This window comes from Podarcis raffonei, chromosome 7, assembly GCF_027172205.1.
Source record: "Podarcis raffonei isolate rPodRaf1 chromosome 7, rPodRaf1.pri, whole genome shotgun sequence".
Lineage (NCBI taxonomy): Eukaryota > Metazoa > Chordata > Lepidosauria > Squamata > Lacertidae > Podarcis > Podarcis raffonei.
Genome location: NC_070608.1, coordinates 89901101 through 89928855, shown reverse-complemented (window position 1 = coordinate 89928855; position 27755 = coordinate 89901101). Strand labels below are relative to the sequence as shown.

Sequence of the window (27755 nt, the reverse complement as noted above, 5' to 3'; positions counted from 1 at the left end):
AGAATCCCCATTTCCAAGCGGCTATTTGCCCTGGGTCCCCAAAAGAAATGGTAGATCCTATTCCAAATCTCCATTGTTTCGTCTGATTGTTTTGCCCTTATCAGGCAATTAAATATCTGGTTATTGTTTTAAGTCTGGGCTTGTATCCATTAAATAATCAATCAATCAGTGGGGTAACTTAATAGAATCAATCTGATTTACCCTCAGGAAATTATCTTTTTTGGCGCAATTTTTATATTTGTTTATAAAGATGAGCATTCATTCCGTTTGTTTCCAAACAGCCTTATCTAAAATTTCAGTGTCGTTTCGATTATTTTTTAGGAATATAAATCCTTCTGCTTTCTATTCAAAACATAAAACACTTCAAACTTGAGAGTGAGCACTGATAAAAACAATAGGAAATGTAGTTTAGATATGGTACAAATATGTGGCAATGGAGCCCATGAGATCTGACAGTTGGACAGAGCCACCCGCCTGTCAGTGGCCGATGTAATGATGATGCCAGATGATGGGGTTTGTAAAGAGCCCTGCATAGTGCTTTGAAGTGCCACCAATCAGCTGATCTTTTCTGCTTCAAAGCACTAAGTAGGGCTGTTTGCAAGCGGCTTGCAAAGGATCCTTGCTTGACTTAGTGACTTCAAGGATCAGTTTGCTATGGAGTTTCCTGTGGAGAACACAGTATTATTACAGCTGATCCCAGCTGTCTTGCTCAGTGGATTGGTGGTGACAACAAATCTCCCTTACCAATGCAAATTAGGAGTGCACTTGAAGGCTCCTGCTTGTGCATTGGCAGCTCATTCTCACCTGCTCCTCACCTGATGTCACATCAGGTGTGGGGCCAGGTTAGGCCTGGGCGATATATCAATATATTGCCCAGGACCGTTATGAGGAGCAGACCGCAATGTTGGCTTCACTCAACGGTATATTGCTGGTGAAACCGCCACTGCTCCTGAGTCTCCCTGCTAGCAGTGTCCGCTGAAGGGGGTTAAGAGTTCCTTCCTCCAGCGGGCGCTGCTAGCAGAGGGACTCAGGTGCGGCAGCAGTTTCACCAGAGATATAGTGCTGAGTGAAACCACCATCCCACTCTTCCCTCATACGACAGAGAGGGAGAAAAAAGCTGTATCAGTGAGGTGCCGACACAGATTGTTCCTCCCTCTCCATCTTTAAACTGCTTAACTGAGGACTGTGCAGCTGCCAACAATGACCAACCTAGCAATGACAAACCTAGACAGCATCTTAAAAAGTAGAGACATCACCTTGCCAACAAAGGTCCGTATAGTAAAAGCTCTGGTTTTCCCAGTAGTGATGTATGGAAGTGAGAGCTGGACCATAAAGAAGGCTGATCGTCGAAGAATTGATGCTTTTGAATTATGGTGCTGGAGGAGACTCTTGAGAGTCCCATGGACTGCAAGAAGATCAAACCTATCCATTCTGAAGGAAATCAGCCCTGAGTGCTCACTGGAAGGACAGATCGTGAAGCTGAGGCTCCAATACTTTGGCCACCTCATGAGAAGAGAAGACTCCCTGGAGAAGACCCTGATGTTGGGAAAGATGGAGGGCACAAGGAGAAGGGGACGACAGAGGACGAGATGGTTGGATAGTGTCTTCGAAGCTACAAACATGAGTCTGACCAAACTGCGGGAGGCAGTGGAAGACAGAAGTGCCTGGCGTGCTCTGGTCCATGGGGTCACGAAGAGTCGGACACGACTAAACGACTGAACAACAACAACAACGTGCAGCTGCCCTTGCCTCAGTTGAGCATTTAAAGGAGTCTCCAGCCCGGTGCTGGTTCCCGCAAGCCACCAGTGGGGCGGGACTCTGAAACTGCTCTGCTGAGGGGAACATGGTTGCTGCTCCCTGCAGTGAGCAGTTAAAGGAGCTCTGATGCTCTCATCGCTCATGCACGAGTGGTGGGAGCACTGGGCCTGTCTGAGCAGGAGGGGGAGAACCTTACCTCCCCTCATCTGAGCAGCGCAAACTAGCTCCGTTGTCCCAGCCTGCGAGCCTGGGTAAAACCGCCTCAGCTCTTGAGGCAAGTGCGGGCAGAGGCAAGTGCACTTTTCCCCCCAACCGCGATGTTTGGCTAGCGATACAGTGTGATGTTGAAAAGCTGATATCTCCCAGCCCTAGGCCAGGTAGGTGTGGCCCCATGGTCTTAATTGGGACCTGTGACCAAAATATAGGTGGGTTTTTATACTCATGCGGGGAAAGTTAATACAAGGACAGTGTTTACTTTGTATTTCATTATCTGCACTATATCCTGGGCTTGCATGTGAACTTGGAGCCAGTTATAGAATTTTTTATTTTTTTTATTCAATTTATATACCACCCTTCATTTGTAGATCTCAGGGCAGTTCACAACTGTATGTAACATAAAAATATAGCATTGGTATGAGAATATCTGGTATATTCTAATTAATATAAGTTGGAATTGCAATTCTATATGTAAAATGCTTCGCATTAATCCTATCAGTTGAGAAGCACACTGTTCCAAGGGTGCATTGGCCACAGATGGAAGGGAAATGGCAGAAGCAATGCAGTAAATAAAATTATCATTTATGTAATGTTTGAGGACTAAAAATTACAGCAAATACTGCTTGTATTGACTTGTATGATTTCTGTTCCTGACCTCAAATGAACATGTGAATTGCAGGAATTCCTACTCCCATGTGTAGTGAAGTTTTTTGACATCTCTAGTCTTAACTGTGGTTAACTGAAATAAGCGAACCAGACGTTGATGTTTAGTTAAATAAACCATTGTTCAAATTAGTTCTGCTTCTGAGTAATAACTGTAGTTATTTTTTTAAAAAATGTAAGTGAAAGCTTCCAACTTCCTCCTTGCAGTCACAGTGAGAAGGAGCGGGGGGAGCTTGTGAACCTGATTCTTTCCTAGGCTATTACAGTAATGCTGAATCATACGTTACTATTATGTACATATGTAACTACTGTGTGGTAGAATCTAATTTTATTTATTTGAACAGCAAGCCTTTGTTAAGTTTCTATCAGTTGCAAGGTTGGCCAAGGAAGATGAGCCTCTTTGGAGAGCATGTTTCATGGTTGTGCATCTGTAGTGGGCATTGCTCTTTGGGTTCACAGTTCCAGTCTACAAAACCATGCACAGGCTTTGTTAAAAGGCAGTAGCTGCAAATGGGGAGCTTGATATGAGAGACTATGACCTAAAATATGTTGAGTCCCTCCCCCTTATAGCTGTATAGGAAATAAGAAACAGTTCTTACAAGCCCAAAATCCATTGCAAAGTTGTACAGCTGTGTTATAAGTGAATAATTTTTAAAGGAAGCTCTACACAGAATGTATTTCAGTAGTTTGGCCATTGTTTTGTTGCAGTTTAGATCAAAGTGACAATGTCCCTGTGTTCCTGCCTTGGGCACAAAGCATTGTCTGATCTGACTGGAAGATTGTACACATGCCTGCCACTTTAATCTCCCAAAGCAGTATCTTTTTCCTAATGCAGAGAAGGTGGCAGGACAATGCTCAGCGGGGTTATAATTTCCCTAAAACTGAACTGTATTATTTTTCTTTCATTTTTCTTTATTAAATTTATATCCCACCCTTCCTCCTGCAGGAGGAACGATACGACAATATATATTTTATTATGTTAATGTCCTACCTTCCTCCATGTTCCTTAAGTTGGTGTACATGGTTCTTTTCTTCCCATTTACACCTTGGTCTTCAAGGCCCTACTACTCCAACACTCTAATGTCCTCCCCACCTTCTACAGATCCCACAGATGGTTAGTGTATGTTGTGGTCATAGGGTTGGATTTGGTGAAGGGTCATTAGGCCTAATCTCATCCTGCACATAATCTGTGCATAGATTAGCTTGGTCTAGTCCATGATGTACTGTGATGGTGGAAAGGCACACTACAGTAAAGTGCATGAAGAGCAAGTGTCTTCAGAAGATGTAATTGATGGAGTCAATTATGGAGCCTTATGATAAAGTGAATGCATTGTGAGGAACCTCAATACAGCAGCCTAGTTTCTCCACAGGTCATAAGTACCAATAATTTCTGATCCAGTGCTAGGAAATGTGGGACTATTTCTTGATGCCTGATGCAGTTGTCCAGCCTGGAAACCACTTGCACACGCCATTTTGTGTGAATGGTTCTTGATCTAATAGGGGAGATACACATGAAAATAAACTTATTGTGCACTCCAATCTCACTGGAAGGGATGTAAGAGGATTTAATTTTTTTTCTATTTATCTAAACTTCTGATTATCTGAATGTTCACCTTAAGGTCAGGGTAAGACTGTCTGGCAAATAAGTCTACAAATGTGACTAGCTTACAAACTTCTTATTTGTTTGCCTATCTGCATATATCTGTCAATATTTTGTGACATATTGGCAATCTGAAGGAAAGAGTGGTCCTGTTCTTTTACGGTTTATAATAGCTTCTCTGCATGGTTGCTTAGGGGAGGCCTTTACCCATCTAAGGCAAGCAGACCAGTGGCTATAGTTTCAGTATAGTGATATGAGATGAAACTTTGATTATAGGATCTAGAATAAGGGCTTAAAAGATAGGTAACATTTATTTTATTCAGGAGGTTGCAAAGAGATTACCGGTATGTGACTTCAATAGCTGAAGTCTTGAATGTTAGGTGTGTTTAAGATCAAGCCATTTGAACACTGCCACCTTATGCATTGTACCATGTATTTCTATTAATACTTCTAGTGTTATTTTCCTGCTGCTTTATTTTTCTGTAGAGGTTTTAATTCTAAATTTCTATGCTGACGATGTTCTCCTTTTTCACACATGTTTTGTTTTTTACTTTTACAGATGCTATAGAGGGAAGTGAACTTAAACAGTTTTTTGAAATTAACTATTCTCAGATTTATTTTATCTTCTATGAAAATTTCATAACACTGGAAACTAGCTTGAAACAAAAAGGTAAGAATTTTAAGTGGCTTAGTTTGTTAGTATATTCTTTTAAGTTGCTTAATACTCACCTATACATACTAGACCCCAAAATCCACTCCTTGTCATATCTCTATATAATAAAAATGTAAGAATGTCACCACACAGCCCACATTGGAGGACATGTGCTGCCTCATCACAATCCTGAATTTGCCTGTATCAGAGTTGGGTGGGGTGGGGCAAAGTGAAGGCAGGTTGCCAAACAGCAGTGGCTGTGGCACTGGAGCAATACAGGAAAAACGGGGGAAGACTGGCGATTTTTAACAATGCAGAGGTTTGAGTAGAGCAAGTGGGTATGATACTGAGCAGAGAGAAGTGGCAGTTCAAAATAAGGTTTGAGTACAATGAGAACAGTTTGGAGAGGCTCTGTTGTGTTAGCTTTTTGGTGTCAGCCATCTCTATTTCTCCTTGTTAAAACTGGTTTGTTTCAAATTTTTAAAAAAGTGTCCTTCATCCCTGCTTTATTTAAACCTCTGTTGTTATTTAAAACAGCCATTTTCCCCTTTCAGCATCCATCTGTGTAAGAGCTAAAGGATGTAAAGCCCTCAAATGCTCCATAGTATCTTCACACATGTTAGGAAAGTTCAGCAAACCTAACAGCAAGTGCTAGCACCATCATCCTTTGGAAAACTTTGTTGCAGCTGTTCAAACTTTGTTGTGAGCTCATGAAAAAATTGGTTGTGAGGCTCCTGGCAAGTCATTTAAACAACTCAATCTAGCTTGGGGCTAAAAAAAAAAGTTTTTTATTTATTTGTAGTATGTGACAGTTTATTAAGATGTAGCCCTGCTTAGCATGCACAAGAAGCACATCTTCCCCTCCCCAAACACATTTTAATGTGATTGCAAAAAGGAGGCAAAACTTTTGCTATTAAAATATTATGTCCTTAGAAGTGTAAGATACTTTTATTTGCATTCCCTTTACACACTTGTGTGATTGTACTTAATACACACAGGTCCCGCTATCCAAACACAATGTGTTCTCTGGAAATAGTTCGTTAGACAAGCATTTGCATAACAAATCAATGATTTCTACTTATTCCTATGGGGACATTTCTAATGTGTTCATGACTGCAACATTTTGACTTCCAAAGCTCCCCTGCCCCCCCCCCCGGAAAACCCTCTGAAACTGTACTGAAGTACAGATCACTAGAGTTTAATATAGTACAGTAAATAATTAAAAGGCAAACAAGGAGGATGGAAAAAATGCTCTCTGATTTGTCTGATTGCTCCCCCTCTGTCCCCCTCTCTCCATTCCTCAGCCAACCTGCAAAAGTGAAACAGGGAAGTAAAAAATATTTTCTGTTCATATATCTGAATATGTGGTGTGTATAGTGAGTTTGGGGTACTAATTCCTCATGTTTGGATAAGTGATTTTTTACATAGGAAGTGTTTAGGAAGTGGGACCTATGTGTATTCATTTTTAAGTGTTTATGTGCATTTCATAAAGCTTTTGTTAAATTCTCTCAGTTATTTTGATTGTATCAATTGCTGCCCTGTGGCTGAACAAAGCCCCTGGGACCAGACAGGTTAAATTGATAAGGAGGAGTGTAGGAGCCTCCAATTCCAAGTCCTGGCACCTCATTAAAAATTTCTGATAAAATCTAAATCCTATTCAGCTACAAATAAGTCCTTATTATATCTTTTTAAATTACCCATGAGGAAATGTAAATATCTAAACTTATCAAACACAAATACTATATAGAGTGAGTTTTGCAAGAATTTAATTTGCTGAGAAGAATCGTTAAGTGGTATATCTTTTTTCAAAATGACAAGATAACGCGGGCCTAGGATAGCTCATTGGTAGAGCAGGAGACTCTTAAGCTCGTGGTTGTGGGTTCGAGCCCCTCACTGGGCAAAAAATTCCTGCATTATAGGGGATGGGACTAGATTACAGTGTGGTCTCTTCCAACTCTGCAATTCTACGATTCTACTTCAGCTTATTAAAAAGGAAAGTATGGCTGGTCTAGGGATAGACTGTATGCTGCTATAGAAAGTTTAATATATACCGTAGTTTGTTTTTGGCTACTGCTCATGGTTGCTGAGGAGAGAGCTTAACCACAAGACCCAGTTTGAAGAACATGCTAAGCTAAACCTTGCTCAGTGTTTGGTGGGAGCAAAAAGGACCAGGGAAGAGCAAAGCTTCCAGGGAGCCTGAACATTTTCACAGTCCTGGAAAACCATAGTTTGAGTTACCATGTCATGAAAACCAGGCCAGTATCCTTTTCTCCTGAATATTGGACCCCTCTTCATTTTGCTTCCCATTACATCCCAGTTTCTCTACTCACTAAATATTCCTTAAGACATAACGTGTGTGACAGAGAGCCTTTTTGTGGGCTGTCAGTTATTAGAGCAAACGGTTGAAGGAAAGAAGCTTAGATTTATCTTTAACTTTTTTCTGACACTGTACGCTTACAATACTGCTCCTTCGTACTGTTGCATACTTTTGTGTAGTAGATATGCGAGCAGAGCACTGAATTTGAAAGCTAGCAGTCTGATGGGATTTATTAACAGAGTAGTGTATTGTATTTATCCATACTGACTGGAAACATTCCTTTTCTCCCAGGGAATAAGTCACAAAGGGAGGAGCTGGACTCCATTCTCTTTCTTTTTGAAGTAAGTTATCACATTTCAGTACTTACTCAGCATTATGGTTCCTTCATGATTATAGTGAATAAGTTACATTTCTGACAAACATTTATTTCCTCACAAACTGTAAAGTGAGATTTATGGCTATTTTCCTCTATTTTAAATTGTGGGCAGACCCTCTCTTTCTCACATTCAGTTTGTGAGTGATTTAAAGAAAAATAGCCTGACATCTAGTCCCTATCACGCTTCCAGTGACTTAACTGGAAGTGTGAGGTGGGATTAGAAGACTCCCTGCATTTTATGTCTGTCCTGCAAGGGCATTGAGTTTCTAACTCTTGTAGAGCAAAAGCTATGAGGCAGAATCTGTAGGCACCATTCAAGGCTATTGCTTTTTGAGAGATGAGCCACTTCCACTTCAGTGTTTTTAGTCAATGATTGAAGTCGGAGCTGTGATTGATGATTGGCCTTTTTGCAAGGCGCTTGGCCCTTCTCCATACTTGTTGTCTGAAAGACCAAAGAGCTGTCTGTAGCGAATGGATAAAGAACCCCCTGACCTGTGCTGAAACAGGGAGTGTGCTTCTGGCTTCAATGTGTCACTGTTACTTGGTCACTTCTGCTTCTTAAAAGCATAATTCACCAGGGAGGACAAGCTTCACAGGTTCACCTTGGCTGGAAACCAAGCCACCACCACCACCACACCTGGTTCATTTTGAAGGGATTTGCTTATTCTTTATAAGTGATTGTTGTACACAGAAAGTAATTAGAAAATTCATGATTGTAGTGTAGCTTAGACTGGGCAGTAGCATATCTGCCCAGAAGCAAAAGATAGCAGCAAAGCTGGGTGTTTGTGCTATTTCTAACTCAGGTTTAATTGCATGGTAAAAATGTGGGATTTTTTGTCTCAAAATATAAACATTTTAAAAATTGCTCTGCGAATGCAAATAAAATCCATGTTGCAAAGTGGAGATGGTATTATAGTTTAGAAAACCCTGCAAAGATAGACAGTAGTGTATGACAACCATGAAGTGCAGTCCAATGTTTTCATCCAGTTTCTTGGTGGTAGTGTTCCTGGGTTTGGTTTGGTTAAAGAAAATTGATTTGGGGGAGCTCTCACATGGATCCTAGTAGCAACATGGGGGAAAGGGGGTTAATTGTTTTCCCAATTAAAGACTGTTTTCCCTCAGATGAACCTGCTCAGGCTCAGAGATCTTCTGTGGAGGCCCTTTTCTTGGTCCCGCCCCCCCCCCCACAGGCACACTTGGTAGGGACACGGGAGAGGGACTTTTTGATGGCTGCTCCCAGACTTTGGAACTCCTTTTCTAGAGAAGTTAAACTGGCTCCTTTCTTGTTGTCCTTCCACCAGCAGATGAAGACTTCTTTGTTCCAGCCCTTTTCTAAAGGCCTGGTGCTGTGATATTTTTATTGTACTGATCTGTATGTTTTAATTGTGTGTGTGTGTGTGTGTGTGTGTGTGTGTGTGTGAGAGAGAGAGAGAGAGAGAGAGAGAGAGAGAGAGAGAGAGAGAATGAATTCCGTTACTCTTTTTTCATTATGGTTCCCCCCCCTATGGTTTTTGTTGTTGTTGTTGTTTTAATTTTTTTTTTTAATTTCAAGTAATAAAACATACCCATACAAGGAAAACAGGGCCTGATAGTTCTACAGAAAAGAAAGAAAAATAGCAGCTGATGGTTGTAGTTTTAGATGTTCCAAGAAAGGCAATCAAATGAAAGCATCTCTCCATAAGGTTCTATGAGTTGATGGAGAGTGAAAACCATATTTGATTGTCTTAATAAAAATGAAAAAGGATACCATGTCATATAGATGGTGTGAGTCTTTCCCACCCCCAGATCAATATTCCTTTTCTGAAATAGCTAATTTGTCTATAAGCATGATGTCTCATACTTGCAAAATCCAGGCTTCAAAAAGATTTGCAGTTAAAGTTTTCCAATATTTTTGCAATCACAAATCTAGCTGCTGCTAATAAATGGAGGATGAGGTCTTTATTTGTTATGTTATCAATTTGAAGTAAAATAAGGTATTACAGCTCATTTTGGGTCTGGTTGTAGCAATTTCCCCATCATTTGATTAATTGTCTGAAAAACTTACCAAAAGAGAATAATTTTTGGGCCAAACCACCACATGTGCACTAGAGAACCAGGCAAATTGCCTAGCCAGTAGCAAAGGCTGGATGTGTTACGTTTAATTCTGTATAATCCAGACCCTCCAAGTGTCCCTATTTTCCAGGGACAATCCCAGATTTACAGAAGCCATCCCAGTTTCTGATTTGATCCTGGAATGTCTATGTAGCCACATGGTATATCTTTAAATATAAATTTTATTTCTGGAGCTGTAAGGGGCTTTTGACAAGTGTAGAAGTCTCTGAGCTTAAATAATCCCACTCTTTCCCACCTAGCAAATGAGCCTGATTGGGGTTTTTAGTTGTTGTTGTTATCTGTAAGCCACCTTGTGTTCCTGTCAGGAAAAAAGACGGGATGTAAATAAATATAACAATGACAACAACAGGATATATTTTTATTAGGGGTTCCAACTCTTTTTGCTAAAAACAACAACAAATGAAACGATGGCTGTTTGACCTGTGCTGATTGCATTACTGTAGTTATTATGACTATAAATAATAGCCGATTCTTGCTTTTAAACAGTTTAATCTTGAATCTATCTAAGCATGGACATCTGAACCTTTCTTGCTGCAAATTTATTTTAATCACCACTAACCAACCATCTGAAATACCATACCTAGCTTTGCACTTCATGTACTGTTCCCTTTACTTCAGTTGATGCATGTTCTGTATTGGGATGGGAGACATGTGTCCCTACAGAGATTGCTGGATTCCAGCTCCCATCATCCCTGACCATTGGCCCTTGTCAGATGTCAGTGGTGGTTGCTCGTGAGTAACCAGGCAGGACTCTGACCTGTCTTTTACAGGTTTTATTTTGGTGCAAAACTATTTACAGTGCAGAGCCATCAGTTCATGTCTGCCTCAATCGCTAGCAGAATCCGGGAGTGGTCGTTTCCGGGTCCTCCCCCAACATAAGAGCTTAGTCACCCCCAGCCTTTTCCTTCCTTCTTTGCATTTTACACCTCTGCGCAAGGTGGGTGACAGAAGAGGCATACTTCCCTCCTGGCCGGCTTGGCAAGGAGCGGTGCCGAGGCTCCCAGCAGCATCCTCTAGCCCTTTCCCCTCCTTTACCCGGGAGGTGTGGCTTTCTCCACCCTCAGACTGTCGAGTTGTGGCACTGGGGCTCCCAGCAGCATCCTCTGGTCCCTTCCCCTCTTCCCCACTGGAGGTGTGGCTTTCCCCACCACAGGAAGAGGAACTGCTGCTCAAGATTTTTGGAGGTTCCCTGTATCCCAACTGCCCCTCTGCCTCCCTTCCCTGTTCTGATGGCAGTCCCCTGACAGCTGTCTTGGTTTCAGCAGTTTATACTTGGAGCCCAACATAATCCAGAGTGAGACAGGTTTCCGATTCCTGATCTACAGTAGCACAACCAATTTACACCTCGTGAAACTTTAGTTTTGTTCTTTGTTGGGGTTAGGCTTGGTACTGGGGGAGAGCAGGGTTCTTTTGCCTTTATAAAAGCTGTTTGGCAGGCAGAAATTCTAGTATGGAAATACTATTCAGAATGCCTGGAAATACTATTAAGGGGGAAATTATTTCTTGTTTGTGGCCACTTGTTTATTTTTTGGCTCTGTACACCACTTGCGAAAGAAGATTCAAATTTTCATATACCGTATTTTTCGTCCCATAGGACGCTCCGTCCCTTAGGATGCACCTAGCTTTTTGGGGAGGAAATAAAGGGGGGGAAATTTCCTTTATTTCCCCCCCAAAACCAGGTCGGGGAAACCGAACCAGGTCGAGGAACAGCAGGATGGCGGCGCTGCGCCTCCTTGCTGTCCCCCGAGCTTGTGGGGCTGGCCGATGTCTGTCCGGCGGGCGGCGCGCTCTGCTTCAGGGCGTCTTTCGCGCCGGGCAGCAGGCTGCTATCCGCAGCGTAGGGAGCCCTGCGGGACCTCCCGCAGGGCTGCCTAGGCTGCGGGTGTGTTCCCGAAGCGAGGGGCGCTCTGCTTTCAGCGTGCCCGGTGCTGCGGGAAGCAGGCTGCGGATGTCTTCCTGAAGCCTGCATTTGCCCCATAGGACGCACCCAGATTTCCCCTTCAATTTTGGAGGGGAAAAAGTGTGTCCTATAGGGCGAAAAATACGGTAACACAAAAGTATATTGTACTAATGTGTGTCCCCTTTTCACATTCTACGTATAGAGTACTGTGCCGAAAAGAATCTATTGGTACTGCTGCTAACAGAACTACGACTCTTCCCTTTACCTTACATGCCAGCTTGGAACAGCGCAGTGAGCCCCAGTAAGAACCCTCAAGCTGCAGAGGTGCACATATGTTGGTTGGCCTAAAGTGCCTCTGTAGCCTAAGTCCAACTGAACTTTGTGTTAGTCCCCTAATTTATAAAAAACTGCTTTAACAGTCATCTGAAATACAGTATGCAAATACTGTAAAAAACATATAATAAAATACTTTATTTTGCTTTAACTGCTTTAAAGGGTTTGTGATACAATCTGTGATACAATCTGAATAGTTCTAGATGCATGCCCTTACTTTTTAGTTATATTGCTTTTGGCTTTAAAAGTCTCTTAAACGTTTTTAATACTTAGAAGGCATTTACTTGAATCCTCTCAGCAAGGCCTAATGATTTCATAATGGTGGCTGCTTCATTTTTTACAACTTTTTTTTCCTTTCAAAAATCTGCAGGCAGGTTATTATTGCCATAACCATCTGACATGTGTGTTTAGTTTTGCTCATTCATTCAGCCTAAAGAGAAATCCTGTGTAACCTGAATGCTTACTTCCAGCAGTTAAAAAATAATTGATAAATTAATAGTATTATCCTATAGTTATTATTAGAATTGTCCTTTGGAAAGGAGCTGTTATAAGCCCATTATGGATCCTTCAGAGCAAATGCAGGATGGAGAAACAGTGTAAATGTCGTCTGAATTAAACATTTGTGTTTCTATACCCTAGCAAATTAAGTTAATTGGTTGGTTGGTTGGCATATTTCATCCTGTGTCAGCAGGAATAAAACTTCCCCCATGTTCTATTTTAATTAGTTAAACAGTTAATTAGGATTATTAATGTTTGGCATCTGGAATCAGAATTGAACTACATCCCAGATGAGTAAACAGATTTACATAATTATTGTACATTTTGAAACACTTGCTTATGTGTGAGTGGTGTTAATAACATTTCACAAATTAGCTTTAAATATCTTAGGTCTCCGAGATGAATAATTCTTCTGTTTGCATTAAAAGTAAATGTGTGGTGTATCTCAAGGGCACAACTCATGCCTGCCCTTAACCATAGCTGCTTCAGAGGAACCACTGGCCCTGGCAGAAAGATGGGAAGAATATCACTGGAGAACTAAGAATTCCCCCAAGTAAGAAAGTGCAGATGGCCTCACAAAGTGTGTGGGTTTACAGTGCTCTCAATCTCTACTTGCTATCCAGTGCTTCACACATAGAAGCTGGTGTGTCAGGTTGTCCTCAGACACTTCACTCACTGATCTACCAAGTTTCTCTTTCATCCTTAGTCCCTCAGTGCAGCTAGTACCGACCTTTTGCATAAAATGGTATTATAACTTCTGCAAGACACACAGTTTTAGGACGATTTGTAGCATATACTGCAGTGTGTTATATGGGAGGGGGAAGGTGCCTTTGAAGACTACAGGCGTCCCCCCACTTACACGGGGGCTACATTCCGGGGCCCCACTCACATAACTGGACTAGTGAAGCCTCTATAAAGCCACTGCTTTTTAGCTTTCTCTCCTGCTCTCTCTCCAGTCCAAACCAAAATATCTAGCGTTGAAGCTCTGGGGTTGGCTGGAGGACACACAGAAAAACTGTGACTGCTTTGCTGCTTGGCACATCAGCTGTTAGGCGGGGAAAGTAAGCAGCCTAAAAAAAGGCCTGCTGTGCCTCAGGTCTCCTCAGAGCTTCCTCCACCCTCACTGATGTCCTCTTAGGGCCCCAGGGAAGGGCTCCTGGCAAGCCACATGGACTCTCCAGCTCTCTCTCGACATTTCCTGGTATGATTCTCTTTATTTATTTATTTCCCAGCTCTGTGTGTATTCATGGTTGCACACAAGTAGAATGCACGTAAGTGGGGGATGCCTGTACTTTGAAACAAAAATAACACTATTGTAGCATGTTAAAAACTAATGACTTTTGTCTTAAGGTTTTGTTGACTAAAGTCCATTTCATCAGTTGTATGAAGGGTTATCCTACATATAGACCTGACCACTCATTAAAAAAACCCAGATAGCAGACATCCTGGCATTGGTAAGCCAACCAACACATGTAGTATGGTAACATTTACTTGTGCCAATTCAATCCACAAGTGATATAACAATTAAGCAGTTTTAACTTGAAAATACAACTGGTCCAAAATGCAGTTGTTAGGCTATTGAATGAAACTGAACTAATGGGAAATTTTGCCAATTTTAAAATAGTTTTGTTGGCTTCTGGTCTGTTACCAAGCACAATTCAAAGGTCCTACAGTGGAACCTTGGGTTGTGGACGTAATCCGTGATGGAAGCACGTCCGCAACCCGCAGCGTTCGCATTCTGAAGCGCCGCGTCTGTGCAGGCGCTGGCACAATTTGGCACTTCTGCATAAGCATGAGCGGCAAAACCTGGAAGTAACCTGTTCCGGTACTTAGGGGTTTCCCGCGGTCTGCAACCCGAAAACATGTAACCTGAAGCGTCCATAACATGAGGTATGACTGTAGTTTTAATCCTAAACACTATACAGTTTACAGCCTAGATATGTAAAGGTTTACTTCCTCTAACACAAATATGCCCCACCGCCAGCCCCACAAACTTGGGGGCCAGCGGGAGGCACAGCGCGCCTTTCCCGCTGTCCTCCGACTTGGTTAGAAGGCTGGCGGAGGGCTTCCCCCTCCTCCAGCCCCGCAAGCTCCCAGAGCAATGCCAAAGCTGCACACAGCTTCGGCATCGCTCTGGGTCCCGTTCTGGGGGCTGGGGAAGCTCGGGCTTCCCCCTCCTCCAGCCCCGCAAGCTCCCAGAGCGATGCCAAAGCTGCACGCAGCTTCGGCATGGCTCTGGGTCCTGTTCTGGGGGAGGGGGAAGTTCGGGCTTCCCCCGCCCCAGCCCCGCGCCTGGGGGGGGGGAATAAATTTTTTTTCTTTATTCCCCCCCCCCAAAAAAATCTAGGTGCGTCCTATGGGCCGGTGCATCCTATAGGGCGAAAAATACGGTAACTTGTGGGTGCAAATAATGGGTGTTATAACCAACAGTCCAACTCACAATCTTCAGTGGTGAGGTGGTGGATTCAGAGGTGGAATTGGAATAGGAGAGGTCCTGCCCTTAGAGCAAGCCGTGGGGCAAGTGGAACCCATTTTGTCTGGCCTGAGGAATTTGTGTTGCTCTCCCCTGATTCCAAGGACAACATCTCAGAGGCCCCAGTGGACCCACAGTTTTCCCTGCTGCCATCATGGCTGTTGAAGCAGACGGAACTTTCCAACTAAAGAGGTTTCTCTTAACGGCATTTGAGCTGTGGTTCTGTTTAAGGCTCAGTCTGAGGTTAGCTGCTGCTGAAGTTTTAATAATGTATTTGGGTTTATTTTAACCCAGATTGGGGATGGCTACATAATGCTGGATATGGGAAAAGAGGATTATTGCAGTTCTTCTTAGCATAACATCTAAATGCTTTAGATTATCTGTAATTAAATGAAGTATCTGGTAAGAAATATGTTCACATTTAATTTTTTTAAAGATTTAAAAAAACTCCTCTGCTTATCAGAGCAGCTTGTCTATGTCAGAGTTATGCTTCACATTATTCTTAGTCATGCAATAGCCTGGAGGAAAGAGGCCTATGAATCAAAGAACTGACAGATCCCCTGATGTATTTCTTTGACATAATACCTATTTTCTATTTCAAGTGTACTAATGGATTTCCATATGAATAAAGTACAGCATAAAAAGGAATATTCTGCACCATGGGGTTTCTTAAGTTATTTTGTATATCTTTACTCTGAAAATAAAAACAAAATGTCACTAGCTATTTGGAGTTCACTGCCATATATATATATTTATACTGGAAGAGGTCTTTCGCTTTTGTTAGACACAAACGCCTAAGGCATATGTTTCTTGTCAGCTCAAGGTGTGCAAAATCATGTGTTAAGGATACAAGCATAGCATACTGACAGTGGGTGAAAGTCAACTAAATCATACTTCAAATCAGGTCTGGCCCACCCATGAGACAAGGTGAGGCCATCACCTCAGGCGGCAGTTGTGGCCTCCAAGGAGCATTGCCACTTGCCGCCCCCTCCTCTGCACATACCCACCTGCACCTCTCCTCATGCATGCACACCTCTGCAGTGGGAGGGCATGGTTTGGTGGCACCCAGGACAGGGCACGGAGGGTGAATGGAGCCTGCCAGCCCAGCCCTTGCCACCAACACCACTGGAGCAACTCCACCCCAAGCCACTTTGTGAGTCTGGGGTGATCGCACCCTTACAGAGTGGCTCAGGCCTGGCAGGGAGAAGGATGCTAGGGTTCATGGCTGTTGCATCCTTCTCCCATTGCCCTGCTAGCCCCCAGCCTTGCAAAGCAGCACAGGGCTGGTAGGGTGGTGTGAGCAGCAGCCCCCATAAAAATATGCCTGGGGCCGCCGCCCCGGCAGCTCCCCCAATGCTACACCCCTGTGCCTCTGCCTCCTTTGCACCCACCCACCACCTCTTCTACATACCCACCTGCTGCCGCTGCCTCAGTTTTTCCTCCTGAGCTCCCTGACCATACCCTTCTGTTGGAGAAAGAGCTGTGTGTCAAAGCACCTTGCCCTCCACCTTTATAACTACCCTGCTAATCCCTCGCAGGAGCAGTGCAGTGCTTTGTTATTAGTGTTGAACTAGGATTCAGCAGCCATTCCAGTTGGCCACTCAATGGGGAGTGAGTGGGTGACATTTTGTCCGCAGGCAGCAAAATATCTTGAGCCAGCCTTAATGGGGAAAAGCTTGTAACGTAGAGCAGAGCCCAGCCTATTTAGAAGTAGTATGATACAGTTGTTTTTTCTTAATAGCTCTCAGGGAAAAATATAGATAATAGAATCATAGAATTGTGGAGTTGGAAGGGAAGGGACCCCAAGGGTCATTTAGTCCAACCTCCTGCAATGCAGGAATTGTGTGTGTGTGAGAGAGAGAGAAAGAGAGAGAGAGAGAGAGAGAGAGAGAGCGCAAATGTCATCTGTCATTAAGATTATGTATTGCCAGAGCTGCCTGAACATAAGTATTTACAATGCTTGAGTACTAGCTACTTCATAAAGCATAAACACATGGCAGTTGACTGCTTGTTTTAACTAATTTTCCTTAACAATGATCAATAATGAATAATTTTGAGCAATGTTGTAAATTCCAGAGGTTTTTACCTGCTAGATGCCAAGCAGCTGTTTTGTCAATATGATATAAAATATGAATTATCTGTGTTCTCCAGAAAATATTACAACTACTTCCAGAAAGAATTTTCTATCGGTGGCATTTCCACAGCATAGGTAAGTGAGGTTTGGCTTTAATTATTATTATTTTAAGATTTTTTTTTAAAATTTAGTTCAGTTTATTAAACGTTGGGGTACATTTCTCCACTTTCACTAAAGCCAGTATACAAATGTCAAATGATTTTAATGAAGCTAGATGGTACTCTTTTCTTATTGCTACCATTTATCATTGTCTCTAAACATACATTAATGCATTCAAAGCATTTATACTTCACCCTTCAGTAGGAAAAGCTCTGAGCAGCTTACAAATCAATAAAAATAACACAGTCCCAAATTCTTAATGTTTCATTGGTCTTCTTAAAGACCAGCTTGGATGGAAATTTGAGGTCCAGGTGGCTTCTGAGCTGAAAAATCATGGAGACCCAAGCTTCTTGGAAGTGAATGTAGTACAGCCAGAAGTTGTACTTCTGAGGCCTAGCTGGAATTTGTCAGCTTCTTGTCACTTCACTCAGAGCAGGTTGGCTTAGGAGAGCCCAGCTGATATAATCACACTCAGAGCAGCTGGTCCTGCTGCTCTGCCATAGGAAAGGTGAACTGACAGCCTCAGTGAGGGAGAAGAGGAGCTCAGCCCACCTGGTAAGATCAGGAGCAGCAGCAAGTGTTGACGACAGTTTCTTCCTCCTTTTTGCTACTTTTCCTCACATGCCACTTGGAAAAGATTGTTTCCAGGAAATTTGATAGGATACAGGTGTACTATAATTTAGTTTAAATCAAATATGGAATATTAATAGCAATAATTTGTTGCAGTACCAAAACATTGCAATAAGTAATCTAGTTATGTATAATGAAGTGAACCTCCCTGTGGGGAGCATTCCACAAACAGGAAGCCACTGCAGAAAACACCCATTCTCATGTTGCCATCTTCTGGACCTCTCGTCGAGGAGGCACATGAAGTAGGCCCTGAGATAATGATTGCAGGGTCCAGGTCGGTTCATATGGGGAGAGGCAAATACCAGGTAATTACTTTGGCCAACATGTATAAAGAAACTTAAGTATTTCAAAGTGACATATATTATGTTTCTTCCATAGAGTCCTGAAAGAATCCTAATTTATACATAAAGTTGTGACCTTGGCTTAAGTCATAAGGTCATGGCTAAAAGAAGTGCCATGCTGCATAAACAATATGACATCCAGGACCCCAAGGGCATGAAACAATTGGGGTGATGGCTAGATTGCAAATGGTGTTTAACTAATGAGTAACCCAACCAAGCACCAATGGCACTCCTAGACAGTGCACCTGATCTCTTAGAGAGAGTGCAGTCCCCTCAAGCACTGGTTGAAGACCATCTCAATGGACAGAAAAATTGCCTGACAGTGGCACCTACGTCATGTCAGGATCGAGCTTCAATTTCCCAACACTCAATTCAACTTCCAAATGACAGATAAGCATTTCCTCTGCATGCTGATGAGGGTGAACCCTCATCTGCAGTTTGAAATGATATGGTGCAGAAAGAATATTGCCATCTTATCTGTGGTTTCTGGGAACTAGATATAAATGTTAAGTATTTCTATGGAAGTTGTACGAATAAGTTGCTGTGAAGAGATGTTGAGGCTTGCTGGCCGATCACACCACCAGATGCCAAGTAGGCAACAGCTCCTGAAGAGACCACATTTGGGCAGTGCCTGAAGTCTCTACCTCGGAAGGAGGAGGAGCAAAGTGGGGCATTTTCAATCATCTGCCTGATGGGAGGGAAGGAGCCCGGGTGTCATGCCTTAGGCAGAACAGAGGGTGGGAAAACATGGAGGAGGGAAGAAGGGCACAATGCAGGGAACAGGTTGCTTAGTAAGCAACTTCTCCAAGCTTAGTAAGGCTTCTCCAAGGAGATTGGGAAGACTTGGCTCTCACCCCCCTGCCAGAGGTCACCTGCAGGTTATCCCCTTAAGCCCCATTGGACAGGACCATAAATGGAATTGCAGCCTCCTGGGTTTACCCAGCCCCTCTCCTTGCGGAAGCATAGGAGTTCTGGACTTAAGCCAGGCATTGAGGGAAGACACTCTGTAGTGAGAGGTTCCAAGGTTACTTTGGAAAGTCTTACTGTCCCTGCAGTTTGGGATTTACGTCTGAGAAGACTGGAGTGGAAAAGAGAGGATTGGAACCTCCAGAGAAGGAATTACGGAATCGCGCCCCAGGAGTGAAGCCCTCCTGAAAGGCTTTACTTATTGGTAAAAGAAATCTACAACATAGGTGGAAGCAGGGATGTGAGGCTCCATATCTGAAATAAAGCTGTATAGCTGACCAGGTGTGAGTTGGTGTGTTCTTTAACTCCTTAGGCTGATGTGGCCAATGGAAAATATGACACCTCCTTTGTCATGACCCTTATTCTGGAGTATGGCACAGTTGGGTTAGTATATAAACAGCCATAATGAACTCACTTGTGGATTGAAGACATCATTTCCTACTGTATTTTTTCTTTTACTCTTCAGGTTCAGTTTTGAAGAAACTTTTGCACACTGGAAACTGTCTTAAGGTATTTCAACTCCTGTTTTAAATTCATTGTTAATTAGAAGTTTACAACCCAAGCTTACAAACCAACATGTTAATTCAAATCAACATGTGAAATTCAGTACTTCTCCCCATTTACCTATTAACCCTTGTTACCATCTTTGAGTTCCTTTTTTAAAAATTAAAAGTTTATTGGCATAAACACATACAGAATACAATAAAAATTATGGATATGGTGAATAGAAATAGATCTAAAAGTACAAAAAATAAAACACAGATACAGAGGAGGAGTAAAAACCAATAAACTACTGAAAGTACAATGCCACTTTCAGTTGTTGTGCAAGGAGAAAAAGGTGGGTCAATTAAGTTCTCAATAAAACCTCTGCACATACTTGTATGTAAAACAAGTGGGCTGTTCAGTTGAGTTAGCATAGGAAAACATCTTATGCCATATTGAGTAGAAGGGATCTATTTTCAATGAACCATTTTGGACTCTCGGTTTATGTCAGGTGTTCTGACAATGCAATGGCCCATACTTTCGCTAGCTGCCGCTCCTGAGAAGGAGATGATTTGGACTTCCAGTCGTCAGCCACTGTCAGTCTGGCTGCTGCAAGAAGCATGAACACAAGAGATTTCTGCATGATAGATGAGTTGGTCCCACACTCCAAGGATAGGAGTGCCAATGCTGGGTCTGGGGAAAGTACCTGTGAGGTAATAATGCAAATAGCATCAAAGGTTTGGATCTCTGAACTATGCAACAGTCCCACCACATATGGAGCAGTGTTCCAGTGTGTCCGCAACCTTGCCAACCTAAACTGGAGTAGCCTTTGCCAATTTTAGATAGATGGAGTAGAGTACAATTCCATCTTAGCAATGTTTTCAGTGTGGCTTCCTGTATTCTTGCAGAGGTAGCTTTAAGTGGCGGTTTAGACCATATTGCTTCCCATGCTTGTTCCTCTATCCGAAGGCCCAGATCACTCTCCCACATTGATCGTAGCCCCTGGGAAGAGCCTGATGCTTTACTAAGTAGAATTTTGTATCTATTAGAAGCCATACCCTTATTACTTAAGGTCACATTAATGCAAAGTAGCTCACAGGGAGTCAGGGGGCAGTGACCCTCTCCTTTGTGCTGCAGTACTGAACAAAAGAGAACGTGGGTTAGTTGGCGCTTACTGTGTGGGCTATCTTTTAGTTTACCCTTTAATAAAGATGCTGACATAGGCATAATAGCTTTGATCCTATATATTCCTTTTTGTTCCCAGCATTGATATTGATAATACTTATCATCAAAACAGAATGCTGGATGGTCCAGAATGGGCGTCAAGGGTGACTTCAGGGGGGCCAGATGTATTTGCCATCTACACCATTCTTTAAGTGTTAGTTGTAAAAATGGGTTCTTTTTTGTAATCCTCGCCCAAGAGGTTTTGAGAAAGGGCAGGCCTTGAAGGGAGGGTATCGACGGTTCCAATTCATTGCTAACCCAAGGAACTGAGACTGAATCATTAATAATATGTATCTTTTGTTTTAATTGTTTTAATTGAGTTCCTAAGCTATGTACATGTTAATTGCTTTCAACTGCTCATTCTTTCAAGTGCTCATGTACAGTTGGAGATTTAGAGGAACCAGGAGTCTTAACTCAGAAAGCAAGATGGTCCTGTTATAATTTGGAGGTGTCTCCTGTGCTAGCAGGGACCTTTTCCCATCCTCTGCCTGTGTTCCCATTGCAGAAATGTTTCTAACCTTTAGCTATTGTTACTTTGTATCTTATAGTGATGCTACAATTAGGTAGCAGTAGAAATATATATTAAAAAATTGTCCAGTAGCACCTTAGAGACCAACTAAGTTTGTTCTTTGTGTGAGCTTTCGTGTGCATGCACACTTCTTCAGATACACTGAAGAAGAATACTACAATATTATGAAGCCTAATGAAAAGATTGGCACATACAACCTGAATGTAGCCCAGAAAAACTAGGGCTCCATCTTCTATTCACTAAAATAATCACAAATGCTTCACAAAATGTAGGATATAAAAAGTTTAATAAAATAAGTAGTAACATAGGAAGCTGCATTATATCAGGCAATACTGTTTGTACATCTGTCCCAGTATTGTCTACTCTAGGGATGGGAAACTGGTCCTCCAGATGTTACTGGACTACAGTGCCCATCATTCCTGACGACTGAGCATTGTTGCAGGGGCTGATGGTAGTATGAGTCCCACAACATCTGAAGGACCATAGGTTCCTCATCCCTTGTCTACTCTGACTCGGATTGGCTCTCCAGGGGCTCATAAGCCTTTCCCATCACCTGCTGCTTGATCCTCTTAACTGGCAAAGTCAGTGATTGAACCTGGGATCTTATACATGCAGAGTATGTGTTCTATTACTGAGCTATAGTCTGTAGGGCAGCAAGTGATAGAGCTATTTTGCATCAGCTTAAAAAAAATGGAGGAACAAAGATGTTCTGTGTTAGAGCAATATGACACCAGCATGCAGTCAGCCACACCTGCTTATAAACTTGTGGCTGCAATTTGGAGCAATCTCTGGTTAGACTGTTCAAAGCTGTCTTTCAGAATATGGTGGAGAATGATGGATTCAAGTATTGCATGTTCTCATCTCTTTTGTGTAGCTGTGTGTGTAAGGTATTTTGTTCATGTCCACTCGTGAAATCAAGAGAGTGGCTCTTAAGCTTTGGAGTTGTTGTGGACCTGTCACATCCTTTACAGCTGAAGATATGACCTGCCATAGGACTTTTCAGTCTTCAGTAGCCCCCACAGAGTGGCATGAAAGCCTCTAATAGACTGGGTGCCATCACATGCTGTGGAAACTGGTATACCTTCTATCTAAGTACAGTGGTGCCTCGCAAGACGAACGCCTCGCAAAACGAAAAACTCGCAAGACGAAAGAGTTTTCCGTTTTTGAGTCGTTCCGCAAGACGAATTTCCCTATGGGCTTGCTTCGCAAGAAGAAAGCCCATAGGGAAATCTCCGGGGACCTCTTTTAAATGCTGGCGGTGGGGAGCAAAGCCTTTCGCCCCCCTCCGGCCTTCAGAAGAGGTCCAGGAAGGCCGGCGGGGGCCGAAAGGCTTTGCTCCCCACCGCCAGCATTTTAAAAGCGGTCCGGGATAGCAGGGAAGCGCGCTGCGGTTTCTCGCTATCCCGGACCGCTTTTAAAATGCTGGCCATCGGGAGCAAAGACTTTTGCCCACCGCCGGCCTTCAGAAGAGGTCCCGGACCTCTTCTGAAGGCCGGCGGGGGGCAAAAGTCTTTGCTCCCCCCCGCCTGCCTTCCCGGGACAGCGGAGACTTCTCCGCTGTCCCGGGGCGATCTTAAAATGCTGGCGGGCGGCAGCGAAGTCCTGGGTGCTTTAAAAATGCTGGCAGTCGGGAGGAAAGCCCTCCTGTCCCCGGAGCTTGCGGGGTGGGAGGTGGGGAGAAGGGCTTTTCTTCCCACCGCCAGCCTTCAGAACAGCCTTCTGAAGGCTGGCGGTGGGAAGAAAAGCCCTTGTCCCCCCCCCCCCAGCCTTCAGAAGAGGTCGGGGGACAGACTGTCCCCGACCTGGTCTGAAGGCGGTTTCCCTAGGAACGCATTGATTGATTTTCAATGCATTCCTATGGGAAACCGTGCTTCGCAAGACGAAAAACTCGCAAGAAGAAAAAACTTGCGGAACGAATTAATTTCGTCTTGCGAGGCACCACTGTAGTGGTGATAGCAGTGTACTTAGGCTTGCAGAATTTTGTAAAATGGCTAGAAAGAGAGTTTGCAGATCCACTACAGATTTAGCAACCCACCTGACAATGCTAATGGGGTGTCTCTTGCTGTGGGCACGCTTGTAATTAGAATCGGTAAACAAAGTAATAAACCGAAGTTTTATTTGATAGGATCTAGTTGCCTGGAACACTGTATTTGTACAGTGGTAAATATGTATGAACATACCCAATGCTATTTTTCTAAAAAAAGAGGTGCCAGAACTCACCATGAACCCTCCCCTGTTCTCTTATAATGGCAATGGTCTCCACCTGGAAGGTGCCAGAACTGAGTTCCAGTGAGTTCCAGCTTGAAGAAAGGCCCTGAATGTATCACAGAAGTATAAACAAGACAAGTATAATATTTTGAAATGTGCTAAGAAGCAATGATACAGATAGACTTAAGGTCAAGAAATAAGTAGATGTATTGTAAGAAAACTTGGAAATTTCAGATATTTCCAGGCTGACACAGGGTCCAAACATAGGCAAGAGCTCATGACAAAGATAGCAAAGCAGTATATCAAGGGTAAAAGAAAGCCGGGAATCCTGAGCAGTAAGAGGTATGCTATACAAGTGCAGTGGGTGACCTTGAAATAGTCTTCAGCCCTGAGCTCAATAAAAAATTTTAGTTGCTGCGGCACTTGTGTTATCCCTCTTTCTTCCATTGTTTGAGCAATGAGATGTTCTGTACCTAACATTTTGTTTTTGTGCAGAGTTTTTTTCTTTCCTTGGCTCAGCAATTCCACTTCCTTGGATCTTTCTCTTTTTCCAGGTGCACAGAGATACAGCCTATTTAGGATATCTATATATTGCTTAATCATCTATAAATCTCTAAGCGGTTTACATAGAACATAAAATGTTCATTAAGCAAGTAAACCTAAAAATCATCAGTTGTTTATACATAATAAGATAAAATTAAAAATTGTATGTCTGATTACATGCTTGAAACAAAAAAGTATTTAGCTGGTGCAAGAAACAATACAATCTTAATATTCCAATATCCTTGGAATAATGGAATAATGGTTGGGATAAGAAAGGAGCAAGAAAGCTACTCACTCAGTCATTGCAGTCTTTCTTGTAAAATATGGAAACAATGGGTTGTATTCAAAATAGCACAAAGTAGCTTCTTGTGCAAGCAGAAAGACTTTCATTTGCACAACAGAACTTTCCCCTCCTCCCCTTGCACACCTGCTGAATCTTTTATGGGGTTTACCTCAGTCCTTCGGAACAGATTTGGAGACACCATGGGGCATGTGTAGGGGAAGGAGAGGGTAGAAGTCATATTGCATAAATGGAAGTCATATTGGTTCCGTCTGAAACCTGGACTTCGAAAAATATGGCAGTATTAACTATAGTGCCAAATCTTTTCTCCAATTAAACAACTGATTGCAAACTTCTTCAAAGGGAAAACTTTCTCTGCAAAGTGAATGCAGTGACCCTTTTTGGCAGTAATGGTTGAAAGCAGTTACAACAAAGTACTTTATTAAGGTGTTAAGTCTATTTCTTATTTTCCCAGCGTTGCTGGACTGTTCTTTTTATATTGCTTTCTAAAATGTGTCTTTTTTCTAGATAAGATGTGAAGGAATCAGACTGTTTCTTCTCTGGTTACAAGCTCTCCAGACAAATTGTGCAGAAGAGCAACTGTTAACCTTTGCTTGCCTCGTTCCTGGTTTTCCTGCAGTGATGTCTTCACAAGGTCCATGTACACTCGATACTCTCATTAGCCCTCCTCCCAGTCACACTGATGGTTTGTTTTTGCTATATTCTGATAATTTCTCAAGTATCTTAAGTTTTTAGTTGCACTGTCACCTGATTAAAGAAACTTTGTTGATTAATCATATGAATTTTAGTCAATCCATAGATTGAATCTCTCTAAATTTGCATTTGAGAAAAAACAATTTCAAACAAAAAAGTGTGGGTTTTTTTGTTTTTAGACAATGTGCAAGTATTTTTGCAGGTTTCACCATAGTAGTGGCATTCTCTCTCTCACATTAGGAAATGTCTCCAGATGTTCTTATAGGTACTTCCTTTGGGCATGGTTGAGGGTCCTCAGTAGCCCCAGTATACTGAGTGTTACTTAGAAAAGAAAAAGGGAAATTGGCAAGGGAAAGGAATGGAATTTGATATCCTGGAGGAAGACATGGCTAACTAGAACCTTGAATAGAAGCTCTTGTGTTAGGATACACTGCAAAGTTTTGCTGCAGGTGCCACCTATTCCTTCTGATATCAACCTGTAGTAGCCCAGTGCCTGTCACTTTCTCAGTTACAGAGGGTCACCTAAAAATGACACAGTAGTTTCTGCATACTTGAGTTCCTCCCAGATTTGCAGAAGCATATAAATTTACCCAATTGAAAAGAAAAATGATTTATTTTTAAAAGTCCCACAAAAGTCTAATAAGGATCTAGTCTCAGTGGCTTCCAGAACATAGAGGGTGTCAGTTGGAGGGGGGGGAAGGAAAAAGGACACCTAGACAAAGGATCCTTATCTAAAAAGGATCCCACCCTCATCTATATAGCAATAAAGAACTCAAGTTTGTGGCTAGTACTATCCTGAGCCCTTTTGTATTATCTAGTGCAGCAGATGAAGGCTTCAGAAGGGTGAGAAAGAAATCTAAAATGTGTCAGCCTGCTGCATGTGTTTGACATTGCAGACAGCCCCATAGCTGTCATGAAGTCCTGGGCTGCTCTAGATCCTGTGGCCCCTATAGGCATGGGTATTTATACCTTACTGAACAATAATCCTGGGGATTTTCTTCTACCGGAGAGGAGGAAAGCCATCTGAAAGTGGAGGATTCTGGAGCCTGCAGTCTCTCTACTTGAGCTGACTGAGCTCCCACCCCCAATTTTTCATTTTAAAAAAAGAAGGTGTTTATGCAACTGTGTCTTAAATCTTTCAAAATTACTTCTTTTTTATTTTAGCAAAGATTTATCCTGAAGAAATAACTCCACTTTTACCACATGTTTCTGGAGAAAAAACGGCTGAGGACCCAACATGCTATTTCCTTCAGCTACTGTTAAAATATATGGTAATCCAGGTAATTACATGTAATTACATGTAAATCTGCTTATTCAGCGTTGGTTAACTTGATGATATATTCACTTGCTCACAGCATATCTAAATAAGCACAAGATAACAAAGCAGAGTATATTGTAAGGACACAATTCCATAATTTGTCACTGAGGATGTTCATCAGTATCTAGTGACTTCATTATTAATGTGTGCACTTCATAGGTCATAGGCACTGCCTCTTCCCCTGTGTTCCAACATGACTTTTAAGATCAGCCAAGATCTTGTCTGTATTGACTGTGCACTGTGTTCAAACAAGAAGATAATGAAGAGAGGTGTTTTCAATAGCTACCAAAGTTACATCAGTAACCAAGTACTTTCTGTTTAGCGTCTGCTTGATTTTTAAACTCGTCTGTCTTGAGGCCTAAATATGGGATTGGAGAGCAGTGCATTTTTTTAAGTGCTCATATAAAGTGTTTCATTTAGACTTATTTTTCAGTATGCTGTGTATTAACATGACACTCCTTACTCTGGTGTAGGCTGCAAGCTTGGAATGGAAGAATAAAGAGAACTGTGATACTGGATTTAAGTTTCTGTTTGCATTGTTCAGAAAGTATTACCTTCCTCACTTATTTCCCTCTTTTACAAAACTAACCAACGTATACAAACCTGTGCTTGGTGAGTAGCCATTTTATTTTTATTTTTTCCAAATAAAGTGTGAGATACGTATATTTTCTGTGCGTCTCTTAATGTCTCTTTATACGCATTTGAATATATTTTCTTACTATGCTCTCTGGTTCTAAATATGTTCACTCTGATCCAGAGAACCATGAGAGTGGCAGAAGGGTGCCCATCAGGGGACACCAGGCATGTCACGGTTCTTTAGCTTCAGCCAACCACCTGCAATATGGGGATGATATAAAATTGACCTACCTTAGAGGGTTGCTGTAAGGGTTACAAGAATGCTTTAGGGAAGTGAATGTGTTTAGGGTTGAGGATCTTACAGCCTGATCCTAAACATGCTTGCTTGGAGGAAGGCCCATTGACCTAAATGTGTTCTCCTTGGAATTGGATCCTTGCATTGGATTGCAACCTTTGTCTTTTATTCAATAGGCATGATTTTAACAATGGTGTAGTAAAAGCTTCACTTCTCTTCAAAAGCTAAAGGCAAAACAACCTGAGTGTTATGTCTTTTTATATAATCAAGTTGTAGGAGTAGAAAGCTGGACGTGTCGGAGAAACAATTCACATGTGAAACTTGTGACGCTTTAGATCGTTCAAGTGATATATGATGACTTTCTAAATTTAAGCCACCCTTTCTGTACTTTTTGCCTGAGGAAGATAAATGATCATTTATATGGCTTTGTAATGTTTCAAACATGGAGTTCAACACTTGTACAAAATATTGCTTTCTCTGAGAAAGCTGACTTCATTGTTTTCACTGAATGGAAAAA

The 27755-nt window shown here is 42.3% G+C and overlaps 1 protein-coding gene across 4 annotated transcripts in view; it reads left to right on the top strand.

The window, feature by feature from the left end:
• RALGAPA2 (Ral GTPase activating protein catalytic subunit alpha 2) overlaps positions 1-27755 on the top strand; it is a 194589-nt gene that overhangs the window by 5483 nt on the left and 161351 nt on the right. For all 4 annotated transcript variants that reach the window (XM_053394871.1, XM_053394870.1, XM_053394872.1 and 1 more), the window contains exons 2-8: positions 4797-4907; positions 7498-7547; positions 17050-17107; positions 19535-19578; positions 24864-25041; positions 26214-26329; positions 26841-26979. In XM_053394871.1, the coding sequence (XP_053250846.1) occupies positions 4797-4907; positions 7498-7547; positions 17050-17107; positions 19535-19578; positions 24864-25041; positions 26214-26329; positions 26841-26979 (696 nt within the window). The remainder of the gene's footprint in view (positions 1-4796; positions 4908-7497; positions 7548-17049; positions 17108-19534; positions 19579-24863; positions 25042-26213; positions 26330-26840; positions 26980-27755) is intronic.